Consider the following 16,837-nt stretch of genomic DNA (forward strand, 5'->3'; position numbering starts at 1 on the left):
CGTGGTCAGTATGAGAATCCTGCCAAGCCCATCAGGCTGACCACACCTACAGGAAGTAACAACAGCTGATATACAACACGTCACCACCAACACCGGTGACAGTTCTGAAGATGCCTTGTAGCAGCAGCTGAAACATGTCAACCAGGTAAATACACTTGTCTTTAAAAAGAACCCAAGAAGTTAAAGCACATAAGAAGACAAAATGAACATCTTTGGCTCCCCAGCATGACGTCACTGCAAAGTATCAAACGTTTTTTTATTATATTTCCTTACCCACCTCAGAGCTTCATAATTTGATCCTTTTTGACACTAATATATTGCTATTTTTATGCCAGATGTCCTGAGACTACCCCTTCATTTATCTGGTCTTGAGAGCACACAGACTTCTGACACTTAGTTGAATTATATTTTAATGTCCTGCCCAATCAATGAAACTCTCAGTCTGGAATCCCAATAGTTTAAAATGGAGCTGGAGGACGGGTCAGGATTCAAAAGTGGAATTAGCTGTTTAAAGTGTGTCTGACAGGTTAGACTACTCAAATCACTAAAGCAAATTTGCCCAGTTTTACTTCTTTCCTTTTTTTTTTATTTTGGTGAAGTTCATTATCTTGCTTCCTGGTTGGAGACGGGAAACAGATGTTGAGGTAATTTGGTAACTGTTACCTAGCAACCATAATATTAGCAGTGGTCTAAACCAGTGGTGTAGAGGGGATTTTTTAAGTGGGGGTACGCGAAATCGTGACGTCATCGAATGTGATAAATTCTGCCCACTGACCCCCCCAAATAAACATAAAGGCGCCAGCTCAGTTAAAATCAGTAATATTTGATGTTGTTTACTCAAAATGTTGCAGAATCACATTATTAACATTAGCGCTGTTCATAATTACCTACAAAATATAAACCAGGACTAAACCAGGTCTAGACCAGGTCTAAACCAGGTCTAAACCAGGTCTAATCCAGGACTAATCCAGGACTAAACCAGGTCTAAACTAGGTCTAAACCAGGTCTATAACAGGATTAAACCAGGACTAATCCAGGTCTTAACCAGGTCTAAACCAGGACTAAACCAGGTCTAAACCAGGTCTAAACCTGAACCAAACCAGAGCTGAACCAGGACTAAACCAGATCTAAACCAGGACTAAGCCATGACTAAACCAGAACGGAACCAGGTCTAAACCAGGACTAAACCAGATCTAAACCAGAACTGAAGTAGGATTAAACCAGGTCTAAACCAGGTTTAAACCAGAGCTGAATCAGGACTAATCCAGGTCTACACCAGGTCTACACCAGGTCTACACCAGGTCTACACCAGGACTAGACCAGAACTAAACCAGGACTAAACCATGACTACACCAGGACTAAACTAGAGCTGAACCAGGACCTAACCAGGACTAATCTTGGACTTGGAGTCAGAGGGAGAACCCAGAGTCCGTGGAGCAGGGTGTCTGCGATCAGGCGATGGCTGTGCTTAGCCCCGTGGAGCTCGAAGCTCTGCACTGGTCTTTTCTCCTGCGATCACCCGACAGACAATGCGGGCGCACCCCCGGGCCCATCCCTACACTCAGTCCTGGTTCAGTCCTGGTTCAGTTTTGGTTTAGTCCTGGTTCAGTCCTGGTTTAGTCCTCTGGATTCAGTCCTGGTTCAGTCCTGATCCCCTCATGTCGCAGGTCACTATCGGACAGTACTGGAGATATCATGAGTCTATGCAGGTTTTCACCATTGCCCATAGCTCCAGTTTGGCATTTAAGCTGTAGCTATTTTATATTTGTTATTTTTTTTATGTCTCTCATCGGGAGAAGTGGGTGGATGGCGTAACCCCGCATACCACGCCAACTACACCCCTGGTCTAAACTAAATATTAGTTATGGTTAGACTAGTAAAAGTATGTTCAGTTCAGGAGTTTCCAGCAGGTACCATTCCACTGAACCAAGCCAAGTAATAATTAAAAATGAAAAACTCTACACTTTAACTTTCAGATTGCAGATTTGTTGACCTGGTTTACGGTTAATATCACTGCAATTAAAACTCTGTAATTGGGCCTATCCACATGAAACCAAAACTTGTTCAAAGTTCAGCGCCTCCTCTCCCTGCATAAATAAAAGGAACTAGAATTATATTTTTTTACAACAGTTTAAGAAAGCGGTGCCATTACTCAAGATTCAAGATATTCAAAAGGTAGAATATTTTGTCAATGGAAAACACTGCGGTGAAAATCTGCTTATTCATTTTCAAACAGAAGTGATAAGAAAGTCCTCTATTTTCAGTCATTATTAAGCCAGTTAGTAGAAAGTAGTGTACACCCATGGAGAATACTTTGACTGTGGAGTGTGGGTTATTTTGAGTCCACTATTAAGGGTATGATAATTTTTGCTACACAATCAGAAAGCACTAACAAGGCCACTTATTTAAAGAGGCACTGTGGAACCTTTTTGGTGGAGAGTCCGCCACCTGCCTGTCTCCATAGAGTTGTTTCGCTTTGTCTTGAATGTTCCAACATTTTAATTGCATGGTAACACTTATTAACATCTAACTACCTGCTGATTACCATAGTTATAAATGGTTAATTTGTCATGAATTAGTATTTATTCAGCACTTATTAATGTCTAATTCCCCATAAGCTTATTCTCCTATTAGTTAAACATTTACAAACACTTTCTTATGAATACACTCCTTATTACTGCTTATTAATATGATAGTAGGTCATTTTTGTCCATGAATTAAATAAGTCAAAACTACATTTCTTGTGGTACTAGTCCTTAACAACACTAGTTTATTAAAATCATAATTAATATACAAAAATGGCCTAGTATCGTAATAGTGTGCAATAATAACAAGTGTATTAATAGGAAAGTGTAAATGTCTAATAAGGCTGGGTATCATTAAGAAGTTGCCGATACGATACCTCGATACGTAGGCCATAATACAATACATACCTCGATACAGTGCACTTTTAGTTTGATATGATATATTTCAAATCAGTTCGATACAATTCAATAAAAAAAATAATGGCTAAATGATGGCTGTGATACTAAAAGTCTTTATTAAACCACTTCTTGTGCAAACTGAATATGAAACCCAAACATTCTAATCATCAAAAAAGTGAAAAATGTCAAATGTGTCACATAAATGAGTTTCCTTCCAAGAAAACAAACAACAAAACTGTAGCGCTGTAACAAAATAATTTAGTCAAATATACCAAAAAACACACTTGGTGATATATCGGTACAGCAGCCCACAATATCGATACTGTATCATCACATTAAACCATACGCATAAGCATATGGGGAATTAAATACGAATTAATCACAAATTAACCATTTACAACTATGCTAATCAGCAGGTAGTTAGATAAGTTAGTAAGTGTACCTAAAATAAAGTGTTACCAATTGCTTTTGTTCAATTAAAGATGTTTTAGTACTCAAAAACACCTTGAAAATGATGCTTTCTTACTGTTAGTGTTCTCGCCTCTCCGCAGGTCTGATCTGTAACTTGGCGTTGCTTGTTTCTATGTAGATATGTAGATAGAAACAAGCAAGGCCAAGTTACAGATCAGACCTGTGGAGAGGCGAGAACAAAACTTTATTTTAGGGTGCACTTACTAACATCTAACTACCTGCTAATTAGTGTAGTTATAGATGGTTAATTTGTCGCTAATTAGTATTTATTCAGCGATTATTAATGTTTAATTCCTCATAAGCTTATTCTGCTATTAGTTAGACATTTACAAACACTTTCCTATTAATACACTGCTTATTATTGCATATTAATATGATACTAAGCCATTTTTTTACATTATAATTTAATAAACTAGTGTTGTTAAGGACTAGTACCACAAGAAATGTAGTTTGTACATATTTGTGCCAAAAGCTTATTAGAATCATAATTCATGGACAAAAATGACTTACTATCGTATTAATAAGCAGTAATAAGGAGTGTATTCATAGGAAAGTGTTTGCAAGCGTCTAAGGGTAGGTATTTATTCAACATTAATAATCGCTAAATAAATACTAATTAATGACAAATTAACCATTTACAACTATGGTAATCAGCAGGTAGTTAGATGTGTACCCTAAAAATAAAGTGTTGTTCAATTAAAGATATTTTTAGTACTCAAAGCGATCTTGAAAATGATTCTTTCTTACTGTTACTGTTCTCGCCTTTCCACAGGTCTGATCTGTAAATTGGCCTTGGTTGTTTCTGTGTAGATATGTAGATAAGTTTGATGGCACACTGTGGAACATCTTGGCGTACGACACCTCCACGAAGACAAGGAGGTGGCAGGTGGCTTCCTCTCCTTCAGAAAAGTTACACAGTGCAGCTTTAAGTAATCCACCTTAGCTGTAGTGATTTGAAGACTGCAGTAGTGGAAATGACTGTTATTTCTGTTTACTTGTAGCCTTTAAATGTTGAGAGGGACTGAAATCAAGGGACGAGGAGACAGAGGACATGACAAGGAAGTATTATCCACTCAGGCAGGCTTCATATTGAGGATGCGAGACTTTGTGATGGCTACTGTTTTGACAGAGGTCACCACTACACAATATTGAATCTTACACAGTCCTGCCTTTCCCACTGAATCCACTGTCATATTTACTGCAGGGTCTATGGTGAACGCGCTGTCAGGCTGCCGCTATCTCTGACTGGCTCTCTTATGCCCTCTGCTGGCAGGAAGTAGAACAATCCTGATGGAGACTTGAGTGTTGAATACAAATGAAGAATGCGATTACTCTCTGCGAAACATCTTCAATTATTCCTGAGCCAGATGGTGAACCAAAGCATGATGAGTAATTATGGTCAGTTTAAACCTTGTCTTTTGCGATTGTGGTGGTTGAACTCGTCTCTTGTTTTCTCTGATTTCTCTAAAGCTTCTCATCAAAAAGCTGATCCGTGAACAGACAGGCTACTGCTGAGTGGACCCTTTAGTCAATCAATGGCTTTAATTATTCAATTACAGCTCTAAGGAGAGGCAGGAAGCTAGTCAGCAGCGCTCGGTGCAAACTGGAGTAATTGTGTTGGGCGCTGCATGTGGCTGCGTGTGAATATACTCTCCAGTGTCCATGAATAAGAATGAGGGAGGGAGGGGAGGGAATTGAGTACAAAGCTGCACTATGGAACTTTTCTGGTTTTGCCATGTTATGACATTAAACATATTCACCTGTAATTTATTCATTACATGTGTTTCCATTGCTCAAAAATACAAAATTCTGTCTGTGAATGGGGTGACTCTCCACAGATCTGAACAGTAATGTGCTTAATCTATACTGTGGAACCTGTGGAAATGTTACGCAGTTCACCTTTAAAGCTGCACTATGGAACTTTTCTGGGGAGGGTCTATCGCCTGCTTGTCTCATGGAAATGTTGTTGCTTTGCCTGGATTGTTTCACCGTATGGTATAAACTAGGAATGTAACGATTTGGGATGTAACAATAATCAGCAGGTGTGTTAGTTTCAGTGTAGTTAGCTCCTCTCTGCAGACAGATATAAGGAAGTGTCCACCAGCGTCTGACCAGAACTGAAGAAGCAGCTTGGATGAGCTGCGAAACGTCTTCAACCAAACTTACTTTTGTCCAGTCGACAAACTGAATTTTCACCTCGCCATGGATTCTACCTGGACAACTCAGGGATTCTTCACAATAACCAAACTATCGTGACATCGTATCGTCAAAGTTCTCGCAATAATATCGTGGACCACCACAATATATCGAATTAAAAGTCTCTTTGCTTAAATTAAGAGTTGGCCACCTAGTGCCTCCGCTAAATTTCATTTCTCTCCAGCAACTAGGTTAGGAATCGGAATACACCAGACGGTTCACAAAAACCCTGTAAGTGTGAATTCGGGCACCAGCCAATGAGCGAAGAGCCATTCATTCTGTGTTGACAACAATTCCAGAGATCGAGGATTTAAAGGCGGAACAAAGAGAATGTTTGGTGAATGTTTCAAGGTGAAAGACATTATTGCTCTTCTTCCTACGGGATTTGGGAAAAGCTTAATATACCAGTTAGCCCCGTTAGAAGCACATTACATACTATATGTCATGACTAAATTGCAGCGATTGGTTAAATAAAAAAAGTATTTGCCTACCGTCGAACGAAAGAATTCTAATGCTGCGAAGTCAGACGGTTTATACAAAGTTAAACCGGCTGATGAATCAGGCTATTATGGTGCAGCAATAGCTAAAAAAAGACAGAGGGAAATACACACCATGATCCTTTGCTCCATTTCAGTGCAGACTACATGAAGAAATAACAGTTCTAAGCATTTTTAAGTCTTAGCTCTTTGGATTAAGTTTTGTCAAAGAATTTTAAGAGGAAAACACAGCATATTAACAGTTTTGTTGCCTCCACAAAATATCACAATAAATATCGTACCGTGAGATGTATATCGTGAAAATATCGTATTGAGAGATTTGGATATTGTTACATCCCTAATCATGAGCATTCCCACCATATCGTGAGCTCTCCCATGATATCGCAATAAATATTGTACCATGAGGTTCATACCGTGACGATATCGTATTGTGAGACTATCCAAATCTCACAGTATGATAATTATTGCGATATTTTGGGGAGGTTAACAGAATTGTACATACACTATTTTTTCCTTTTTAAATACCTTGACCTTGTCTTGAGTGTGGATCATTGCTGCCATATTCCAAAGAAATAAGATTTAAAATGCTTAATAACAGTTACTTTACAATGTAGTAAAGTAAGTAAAGTATCATGGCCTATGCAGGTACATCTTTTTTAATACTTTCAAGTGAAAAACCTTGCAATTCGATATATTATGACATCCCTAGTATAAAAGTATCTATCTTTCATTTATTCAGTTCTTGGTGTTTTTATATCCAAAAATGCTTGGTTTGAGGGAGTAATTGGCTTGTTTCCATGGAGATAGCTAAGTTTGTGCAATTTTGTGGAAAGAATGACATGGAGAGAAGAAGGTTAGATGAAGGACGTAGACTTAGACAAACTTTATTGATCCAACAAGGGAAGTTATTTGAACACTGTAGTTGACACATCACAATATAATATAATAACAAACAGCGAAAATATAAACAGACTAATTTGAGGCACTATGTAAAATTACACCTGTTTCTACCTGTCTCCATGGAGATGATATTGCTTCGCTGATGGTTCCACAGTGTGACATCAAGGCCCCGTTTACATATACATGGGTATTTTTAAAAACTGAGACATTTCCCTTTGTTTGTACCCATCTTTTACTTGCAAACAGTGAAGTCGCCTCTGAAAACGAATCTTTCTAAAAACTCCGGCTAGAGTGGAGATTCGGGAAAACTACAGTTTGGCATTTGCATGTAAAGTGAGATAAACAGAGTTTTAGGAGCTGACGTGCCAAAAGTGTGACCAATGTTTCCCTTTTGCTCTGATGGTGATGATCATGGAAACATTCAGAGCAGCATTCATATTTCTTCTGGTGCAGACACTTTTCATGTGTTTGCATTTGCACACACAGCTTGATGTTTTATATCCATGACCAGAGACGAATGAGGCTCTGAGGTCAGCAATTTTGCCACTTCTTAAACATGTCTGTAGAGAGGTGAGCCCGCTCCATAATGCAAGTTTTAAAAATATTTTTGAGTACAGTAATACTTACAACTGGAATGAAATAAACGCTACAGTTTTGAATCTAATCCAGGTGCCGTCCAAAGACTTGGCGTATTTATGATGGCGCTCAAAGGTGTATTTATGTGGGATGATGTGAACGAAAACTTTTTTGAAAACGATGCTATGTGCACGATGTTATTTTGGAAAACGGAGGGAAATATTCGTTTCTAAACATACCCGGTTATGTGTAAACGTAGCCTAATATCTATCTGTATGGAAACACGCAGATAGCACATCCAGACCATGTTCAGGTTTTGTCTATGGAGGCTTTTTTTAAAAATACTTTTTGGACCAATAAAGAGGTTTATTTAATGCCATACAGTGGAAAAGTTACACACTGAAGTACACATTTACTTTCATATTTAGACTGTATTTCTGTGTTGGTATTTTGTGACAGACATTTACATATGCAGTTTACATTTTCGCTGCATAAGAAATTGAAAGGCCATTTTTCAGCACAGTTAAAATCAATGCTGTGGTTCCTTCACTCTGTGCGGACTGAATGCAGAATGATGCAGGAGAAACACAGAAACTTTTGATCATCTTTTGTTTCCAACTTGAACTGTATTTGAGGCTTGATGGTTGGGTTAAAAACATCATTCTGAGCAGAAGTGTTTTGGGCACATTTTGATGACAATGGATTTTCCCGTAACAGCTATTGCACCCACAGCTATTGTCGTGTCTCTGTCATTTTCTCCAATACCTATACTCCACTGGCAGCACATAAAAACGTTTTGTGTTTTAATCCTCGTCTCCCTCTTCTCTCTCCCCCTCTCTGTTTACTTCCTCTTTTACTCTCTCTCTCTCTCTTTCTCAATCCCTTCTCTCTTCATCTTTCTGCCACTATCTTTCTGTCCGTTATAACCCTTTCTCTCTCTCCTTCTCCTCCTCCGCATCCTCTCCTCTCTCCCTCTCGATCCACTTTGTTGTCTGTCTCTTTTTTGTTTTCACTCTCTGTCTATGCTCCTCTCCCCACTTCCTCCCAATCTCTCTCTCTTTCCCCCACTTCACATCCTCCTCTTTCTCCCTCACATTGCTCTCTCTGCCCCCTCTCTCCACTTCCTCCCAATCTTTCTTTCTTTCTTTTCATTCATTCCCTTTCTCTCTCTCCTTCTCACCTTTCTCTCCCGCTTCACATCACCTTCTCTCTCTGCTTCTCTCTTCACTTTCTCCCAATCTCTCACCCTTTCTTTTCATCCATATGCTTTCTCTGTCTCTTTCCTTCTCTCCTCCTCTTTCTTCTTCTCTCTCTCTCCCTCTCTCTCTTTCTCTCTGCTCCTCTCTCCACTTCCTCCCAATCTCTCTCTCTTTCTTTTTCATTTATATCTTTTTTTACTCTCTCTCTCTGCTCCTCTCTCCACCTCTTCCCAATTTATCTTTCTCTTTCTTTTCATTCATATTCTTTATCTCCCTCTCCTTCTCACCTCTATCCCCCACTTCATATCCTCCTCTCTTTCCCTCACTCTCTCTCTCTGCTCCTCTCTCCGTTTCCTCCGAATTTCTCTCTTTCTTTTCATTCATATCCTTTCTCTCTCTCTCTCTCTCTATCTTCTTCTCACCTCTATCCCCCACTTCACATCCCCTCTCTCTTTCCTCCACTCTCCACTCCCTCCCAATCTCCTTCTCTCTTTTTTTTCATTCATATTCTTTCATTCTCTCTTACCCCCTCTCTCTCTCCTCATCTCCCTTCTCTCCCTTCATCTGCCCTTGCTCTCACTCTTTCTCCTCTCTCTGCCACCATCTCTCGCTCCCCCCTTTTCTTTCTCTCTGCTCTATGCCTTCTGTTTCTCTCTCTTCTTTCTCCCCCTCTCTCTCTCTCTCTCAGGGGCATCGGCAAACAAGGATTCCAATGTCAAGGTAGATATCCACTTTTGGCCCTAGCCTCCTGTTTGTCACTATTCCATTTCCTCCGGCCGTGTTTTGTAAACCCGCTCTCCTTGTTTCTCCTCTTTCCTCCGCAGTCTGCAGTTTCGTCGTGCACAAAAGATGCCACGAGTTTGTGACCTTCACTTGCCCCGGCTCGGTGACAGCGCCCAGACCAGATGTGAGCCGATCTATCACTCTTTACACCTCTGCCTCCTATACACGCCATTTATCAAGTCCTATGTGTCATCATCATTATATTTAACCAGCTGCTTCGTGCCGCCGATAGGTGCCAATGAGTCATCCGTCAGCGAGCACGGGTGTAACTCAACCGTGACGCGCAATCATGACATGTCAGCTACAAGGCCGAAACATAAGAGAGAGAGATTTAGGGAGGAGGGGCACGAGAGGTGACAGTCGGGGTAACTCTTAAAATAGGCGACGTTTCAGATGACATCATGAAATTCTATCACTATTTTTAATTGAGTTGGGAAGAGTAAAAAATCAATTAGGGCAGTTTAATAATAGAAAATTTAAAGGGGCGATATTACAGTAATTTGAGTTTAGTTTAGCCGTGTTATAATGTTGTTACCTCATCAAAAACACGCTAGAGTAGTGTTTTGTTTCATTCACACATGTCTGAGTAAACCTTTATTATTAGTCTGTCTTCATCTCCAAAGCTCAAAATGCTTTGTTCCACCTTGTGATGCCTTTTACCTTTTGTTTAATAGAGACTGTACTGAAATTATCCAAATAATTGTTGTGAAGGTAAATGGCATTTAAAAACACAGTAGAGATCTTCCGGTATTACCAGGTCACAAGGTGGAACAGAGTGTTTTCTGTGTGAGAGAATTCTAAATATGCAGAATTTGTGTGTTAAACATGTGGGAATGAAACAAAACACAATTCTAGGTATGTTTTTGATTAAGGAAACAACATTATACTTACTGTATTTTTGGACTATATACCGCACTTTTTGAGGGAAATTTATTTGATAAAATCAGAGACCAGGAACCGACATTTGTCTTGAAAGGCAAGTTATAGTAAAAACAATAGAACAGAGAACAACAGGCTGTTAATGTAACATATGAACAGTTCTTCAGATAAACTATAACGTAAACAACAGAACAGAACAAGTTTACCAAACTCTCCATCTCACTCCAAATCACTAAATCCATTGAATTCTTCATCCTCTGTGTCACTACACAACTTCCAGAGGTAAACAGAGCGCTGCTTCCACTTCTGTGTAGCTGTTGTCAGACTCAGTATCAGTTCCAGTTAGAATTATTCCGACCTTTATGAATCTCGACAGGATGGTTTCGGTGTCACTGAAGTCCAGCCTTTGTCGATCCATCCAGTGACTTCCAGAAAAGTTTCCTAGTGCACCCACCCTTTTGCCGTGAGGCTGTATTCTCCATCTCTGCTTTTCGTTAGTCCCTCACAAGTTTCTCACTCACTCCAAACTTTCTTTCTGCTGCTCAATTACCGTTTTCAGCTGCATATTTCACTACTTGCAGCAGGACAGCGGCTTTTTCTACAGGAGACATGCGCAGTAGAGTGAAGTGACAGTGGTACAGGAGTAATAGGAGCAGCAGATACTGGCACACAAGACTAGAGTGTCCTCTCGAGGCTGTCAGTGTGAAAATTTTAATATATAAGTCACACCGGAGTATAAGTCGCAGGACCGCCCAAACCATGAAAAAAGTGTGACTTATAGTTCAAAAAATACTGTACATAACTCAGAAAATAGTGTAATATGGGCACTTTAATTGTGATATGGCCCCTCTACCAAAAAACAAAAAGAAAAAGATAATACATATATAATAAGTTTGTTATTTTTTTGTTTAAAGTTTAGTGTGAAACTGATTTATTTAAATTTATTCAATTATAGGTGTTTCTAATGCACAAAAAACTGTAAGCGAACTCTCCACAGATCTGACTTGCAACTTTGACTGACAGCGTAAACTGCTTGTCTCTATGGAGATAGATAATTTGAATGCCATAAGGTTAATTCAAACCGTTAGTATCAGCCCCAACTCACTGCTGGCTCTGAGAAACCTTTTTCCATAGTTCAGTCACTTCAAACGGTTTACTATGCAGAGAGCACACGGGTCTATTTTTTACTGCTAATTGCTCCTTTTGCAATATCGCCTGTTTATACTCTATTGAGCAAAAAGGACTTATTATTGTTGTTTTTCAGATATTCTCAGTACTCTCAGTCAGATGGGCGACAAGAGACAGTTTTAACTATTAATTACGTTGTACTTTTCCATGAAATATCCAAAAGGTAAATACACAAATGTTGAACCTCTTACTTTATATTTTGACTAGATTGAAGAACTTGCTAAAAATCTGGATTAACAATATGAATTAGTTTTAGCTGCGCCCATCTGTACGAAATATTATTTGTATTTACAATGTTGTGATGTTGTGATGAACTCAGCAATATACAAAGACGAGTCAGCTGTAGTCTTCCAGATTGTGTTATGTGGTTTTAATTATTTACACTGGACCTATTCCCAAGTATGGAAGCTAGAGCTCTTCATAACATTTGTGTAATTTCCTTTTTCATGTATATTTCTCGTGTAAATACAATGCAGTGAGTACAGGAGAATACTACCTTTTGTCCTCCATCTGACAGAGCAACATTAACACAGTTTACAATCTGAAAACACCCATCGCACCAACAGCTTTCCATTTATACTTGTCCTCTGCTGCCTGTAAAGAGGCGAGCAGGAGGAGAGCGGTCAAGGGTAACGTACATGCGCGCACCATGTGACCGGCCCACAGAGGGTAGGAGGGGACGGGACACTATAGGTTGTGTTCGTGTTCGAGAAGTCAATGACGTCAAAATAGTCTCAAGTGGGGGGCAAGAGCCAGATCTAACCTTTTCATGGGTTTCAGGCTATTGCAACCGTCCTCTGTGGTCATAGCGATTAAGCAATTCAGATCAAAATATTATGTCTTGCGTGGGAAAAGGTCCTCACTAAATCTTTCAAATCAGGGAGAAGCTGTTTGTCTGAAATGCATGAATTTGAGATGATTTTTAGATGACAGAATGTGATGTTTCCTATAAAATATCCAAAAGTTAAATGTTGAATCTGATCATTTCTGTTATTTACTACAAACTCACTGCACTGCAACAAAAATTTGCATTTAAATCATACACATTTTAGCTGTTCCCATCTGTTTTCAATCTTTTTCGCTTATAGAATGCCGAGATGCGATCTGAAACCCAGCAATTGATTCCTGTGTATGGTTTGCTTTATGAGAAATATCTGAAAGGCAAATCCACAAATGCTGAACCAGATCATTTGAACTTGCAAACCAAACCAAAAATCTGCATTTGAACTGTATTCATTTTAGCTGCCCCCATCTGTATCTCATATTATTGGCCGTACACCATATTGTAAATGTGATGTCATCTGTACTCCAGGCATAGTGCAGCTCTGCAGTCTGTGTGGGGCTGAGTGCTGATGGGCTCTGCAGAGCTGTGGAGTGATAAACATGATTCATCATTACATCCATTCATATGGCACATTGTACAGTCACACTCCCCACTGGACAAATGTAATTGGATTCTCCATAAATACCACTCTCAACATTGCTCCACTTTCGGGCTGCAGAATATAGTGTCAAAGTGTTGTAACTGCAATATCAGCTAATGCCGTATACTATGCATACGGACAAAACGGGATTAAATCATTTGCATGTGGTAAGGTTTTTCATTGGACAAATTGTTGATTTACGAATCTTAATCTGCAGAATATGTAAATTATGCTTTCAAATAACGACCACACTAACCTAACCTTTATTGTGGGTCTGTTTAAGTCCTTGATTTGACTTTGACACGGCTAAATCAGTGAATATTTAAATTTACCAACCTTAAAACATTGCCAAAATTGTATTAAATGTATAACAAATAAATTATTACTTGTAAATTATTGCTGGTATGATCAGAATACTTAGTTGGTGCAGTGTTTGTCCACTAATCTGAAGTTTGGTGGTTCGAATCTCGCTCTTAACATAAATATCTTTGGTAGAGCAGTCAGATCCACCGTCCCACAGTTTGGCAGCATTATTCCAGCTCCCACAGATGAGTCCTGTTGTTGTGTCCTTGGGCAAGACACTTAACCCCCCTCTCCTCCAGTGTGAATTGATTTTTTATTTTATTTTTGGAGATTATAGTTGTGATGAGCAATGTAAAATAATTGCCTTTATGTATCTGTTGATTACTACATCATAATGCAATTTATCATTTATGGAAACATCCGAATAAAATTATCATCATTTCATTTCACTGAATAGGTGGTTTCTTGATGCAAAGGCCCTGAAGTTGGAAAAGCACTATATAAAACCGTGACTATTTACCAATTAATCTACTAGAAAGGTCAAATAACACAGTGTTGTTATATTTCAGTGTGACTGTGAGGAATAGTTGGAACAGCAGAGCCCCATATCTCTATAGAGAATTAGATATCACATTTTTCATATGGACCATCCTTTTTCTACTTCCATGTACTTGTAGTTTATTGTGAAAGCGTCCTTGCCTTGCTGTATAAATGTTTTTTGTTTTTTTCATTGTGTTTTAGGACCTGAAAAGCCGACACACCTTTAAGATCCACACATACTCCAGTCCCACCTTCTGCGACCACTGCGGCTCTCTGCTCTATGGGCTCATTCACCAGGGCATGAAGTGCTCCAGTAAGTACCACAGCTACTACGTGTATCTATAAAGGGCCATATGAGTCAGTGTAATCCCTCATTTGTCCTGGAGTGGTTCAATGTAGAGACGAGCAGTGGACATCTGGACGTTGTTTTTGCGATCAACACTCACGTCCAGAAGCCATTTTCAGTTTGATGGAATTGAAGCACAAACATTATCCTGATGACCACAGCTGAAACGTCTGAAAAGGGGCATAGATGTTATAACAAGCAGTATTGATACGATTGCATTGGATAAGTAATAGGGCTGAGTATCGTTAAGAAACTGCCGATACGATACATACCTCGATACAGTGCACTTTTTCAAATCAATTCGATACAGTTCAATGAAAAGTAAAGGCTAAATCGTGGCTGTGATACTAAAAGTCTTTGTTAAATCATTTATTGTGCAAAGTTCATATGAAACACAAACATTTTAATCATCAAAACAGTGAAAATGTCCTTCCACTAAACAAGCAACAAAAACTGTAGCTGTAACAAAATAATTTAGTCAAATATACCAAAAAATACTCTTGCCGAAATATCGATACAGCAGCACACGATATCGACACTGTATCATCACATTAAACGATACGATATACTGATATTTTGATATTTTTGCACACCCCTAATAGGTAATAATTTACATAACAAATGTGTGAGTTATTGTCAAACAAACTATTGTGATGAACTATTTGTAATAAGAAAACTAAATCAAATTACAGTTTTTATTTTTAAGGGCCATTATTACACCATTTTCTGATTAGAGATTTTAATGTTTCCTCATCACAAACCAAAAACAATACGTGGGGTTTGTTTTATTCACAGAAACCCTGCATATTTAAACTGTGTGTTCTTCTCTCAAACAGAAAACACTTTGTTCCACCTTGTGATGTCATGTGGTAATACAGGAAGTGCTTCACTGTGTTTTTAAACTCCATACACCTTCACTAGAATCTTTTGGACGGTATGTGTTAACTTGAACATGACAAGGTGGAACAGAGCATTTTGAGCTTGAAAGATGTAGAAGAAATGTTTTTTGAGGAGGTAACAATATTCTAACATGGCCTAAAGCTCACAAGAATCAATTTTGTATAACCATTAAAAGTTAAAAGTGCATTATATAACTTCTCTGCTCTGATGATTCAATCCAATTCACTTTATTTATATAGCACATTTTACAAACAGTTTCCAAAGTGCTGCACAACTACATACTAATACAACAATAGTAATATAATGATAAAATAAGCACTCAGATTTAATCATACTAGTCTTAAATTAATAAAAGCAGTAAAATAAAATAAGAGCAAAACCATAGAATAGCAACAAATAAATAAAACCAATAAAATACATTGATGTTTTCACTTCACATGACACCACCAGACCAAATTACACGTCAGATCTGTGAAGAGTCGACCCCGATCACTTTGAGAATGCATGTTTGTCAATGTACTTTTGAGCAATAAAAACACTTGCGACTTAATAAATGCAAATATACAGGTTTAATGCTCCACTGTGGAACATCTCCATGCAGACGAGCAGATCACACTATGTAACTTGTGGAGGTTCTGTTTTTTTTTCTCTTTGGAATTAGTTGTACTTCATTATACTGTTATACTAGAAACCTGCAAATGGGACAAATCCGCTTTTATAATTTTAGCAGTAATTCTTTGGAAATTATTTCACTGTGGTTGAGATCCACACCAAAAACTCGTTTATTACAGTCTTTCTTGATCCATCACTAATCTTGGGCTGTTTTGGAATTATCCTGCCAACAACCCACAATGAAAAATAACCAGTGCTCTCGGAAACATAGAGATAATGAAGCATCTTGGCTCGACTGGCTGCAGCTACACTGTTTTTCTGTCAGAAGCCAACAGCCTTTGATGAATTATTCTGAGTGATAGTTTAGTGTTGTGTTTGCAGCTGTGATGTGATCTGGTTTTGACCTGGTTTGGGTCAGTCCAGGTTTAGTCCTCGTTTAATCCTGTTTCGGTTTTAGTCTTAATCTAGTTTAGTCTGGTTTTGTCAGAGTTTAGAATGGGTGTGAAAGTGTTACGCTCTGGTTGAGTTGATTTTCATGAATTATTAGATGTGGTTTAGATCAGGGGTGTCAAACTCAAATTCACAGAGGGACGAAATTAAAAACTGGGGCTAAGTGGTGGGTCAAACTTATTGAAAATAAAGGTGGGTCAAAATGTATTGAACATTTTCAACAACATCTGCGTGTTTTCTCTTTTTTTGAGTAATGTTAAACCCTTTCTTATTAAAATAAATGTTTAATAATAGTTTTGCATAAACATTGAATCCAGAACAAGCATAATGTAAAATAATAACAAAATTTTAAATAAATATTGTCTCTATAGCCTGTCTGTAGTGGGCAGGCCAGCTCTAATACACTTTTGATAAGATCTCGCAGGCCAAATATAATTATATCGTGGGCCAAATTTGGTCCCCGGGCCTGAGTTTGGCATGTCTGGTTTAGATCCTGGGTACATATTGCCAGGCTGGCACCACCTAGTGCCTTCATTTCTCTCCAGCGACTAGGTCAGGAATCAAAATACACTAGACGGTTTGCAAAACCCCGAAAGTGCGAGTTCAGGCACCAGCAAATCAGCGAAGAGCCATATATTCAGTGTTGTCA

General features: G+C 38.6%; 1 protein-coding gene across 1 annotated transcript in view; it reads left to right on the forward strand.

Annotated features, from left to right (window-relative positions):
* Positions 1 to 16,837, forward strand: part of prkcg (protein kinase C, gamma) — a 74,343-nt gene that overhangs the window by 8,929 nt on the left and 48,577 nt on the right. Inside the window, exons 2-4 of the mRNA XM_020927935.2 lie at positions 9,452 to 9,483; positions 9,588 to 9,670; positions 14,082 to 14,193. Coding sequence (XP_020783594.1) covers positions 9,452 to 9,483; positions 9,588 to 9,670; positions 14,082 to 14,193 — 227 coding nt within the window. The remainder of the gene's footprint in view (positions 1 to 9,451; positions 9,484 to 9,587; positions 9,671 to 14,081; positions 14,194 to 16,837) is intronic.

Source organism: Boleophthalmus pectinirostris, unplaced genomic scaffold, assembly GCF_026225935.1.
Source record: "Boleophthalmus pectinirostris isolate CB_2022bp ecotype Guang Dong unplaced genomic scaffold, ASM2622593v1 HiC_scaffold_6, whole genome shotgun sequence".
NCBI classification, from domain to species: domain Eukaryota; kingdom Metazoa; phylum Chordata; class Actinopteri; order Gobiiformes; family Gobiidae; genus Boleophthalmus; species Boleophthalmus pectinirostris.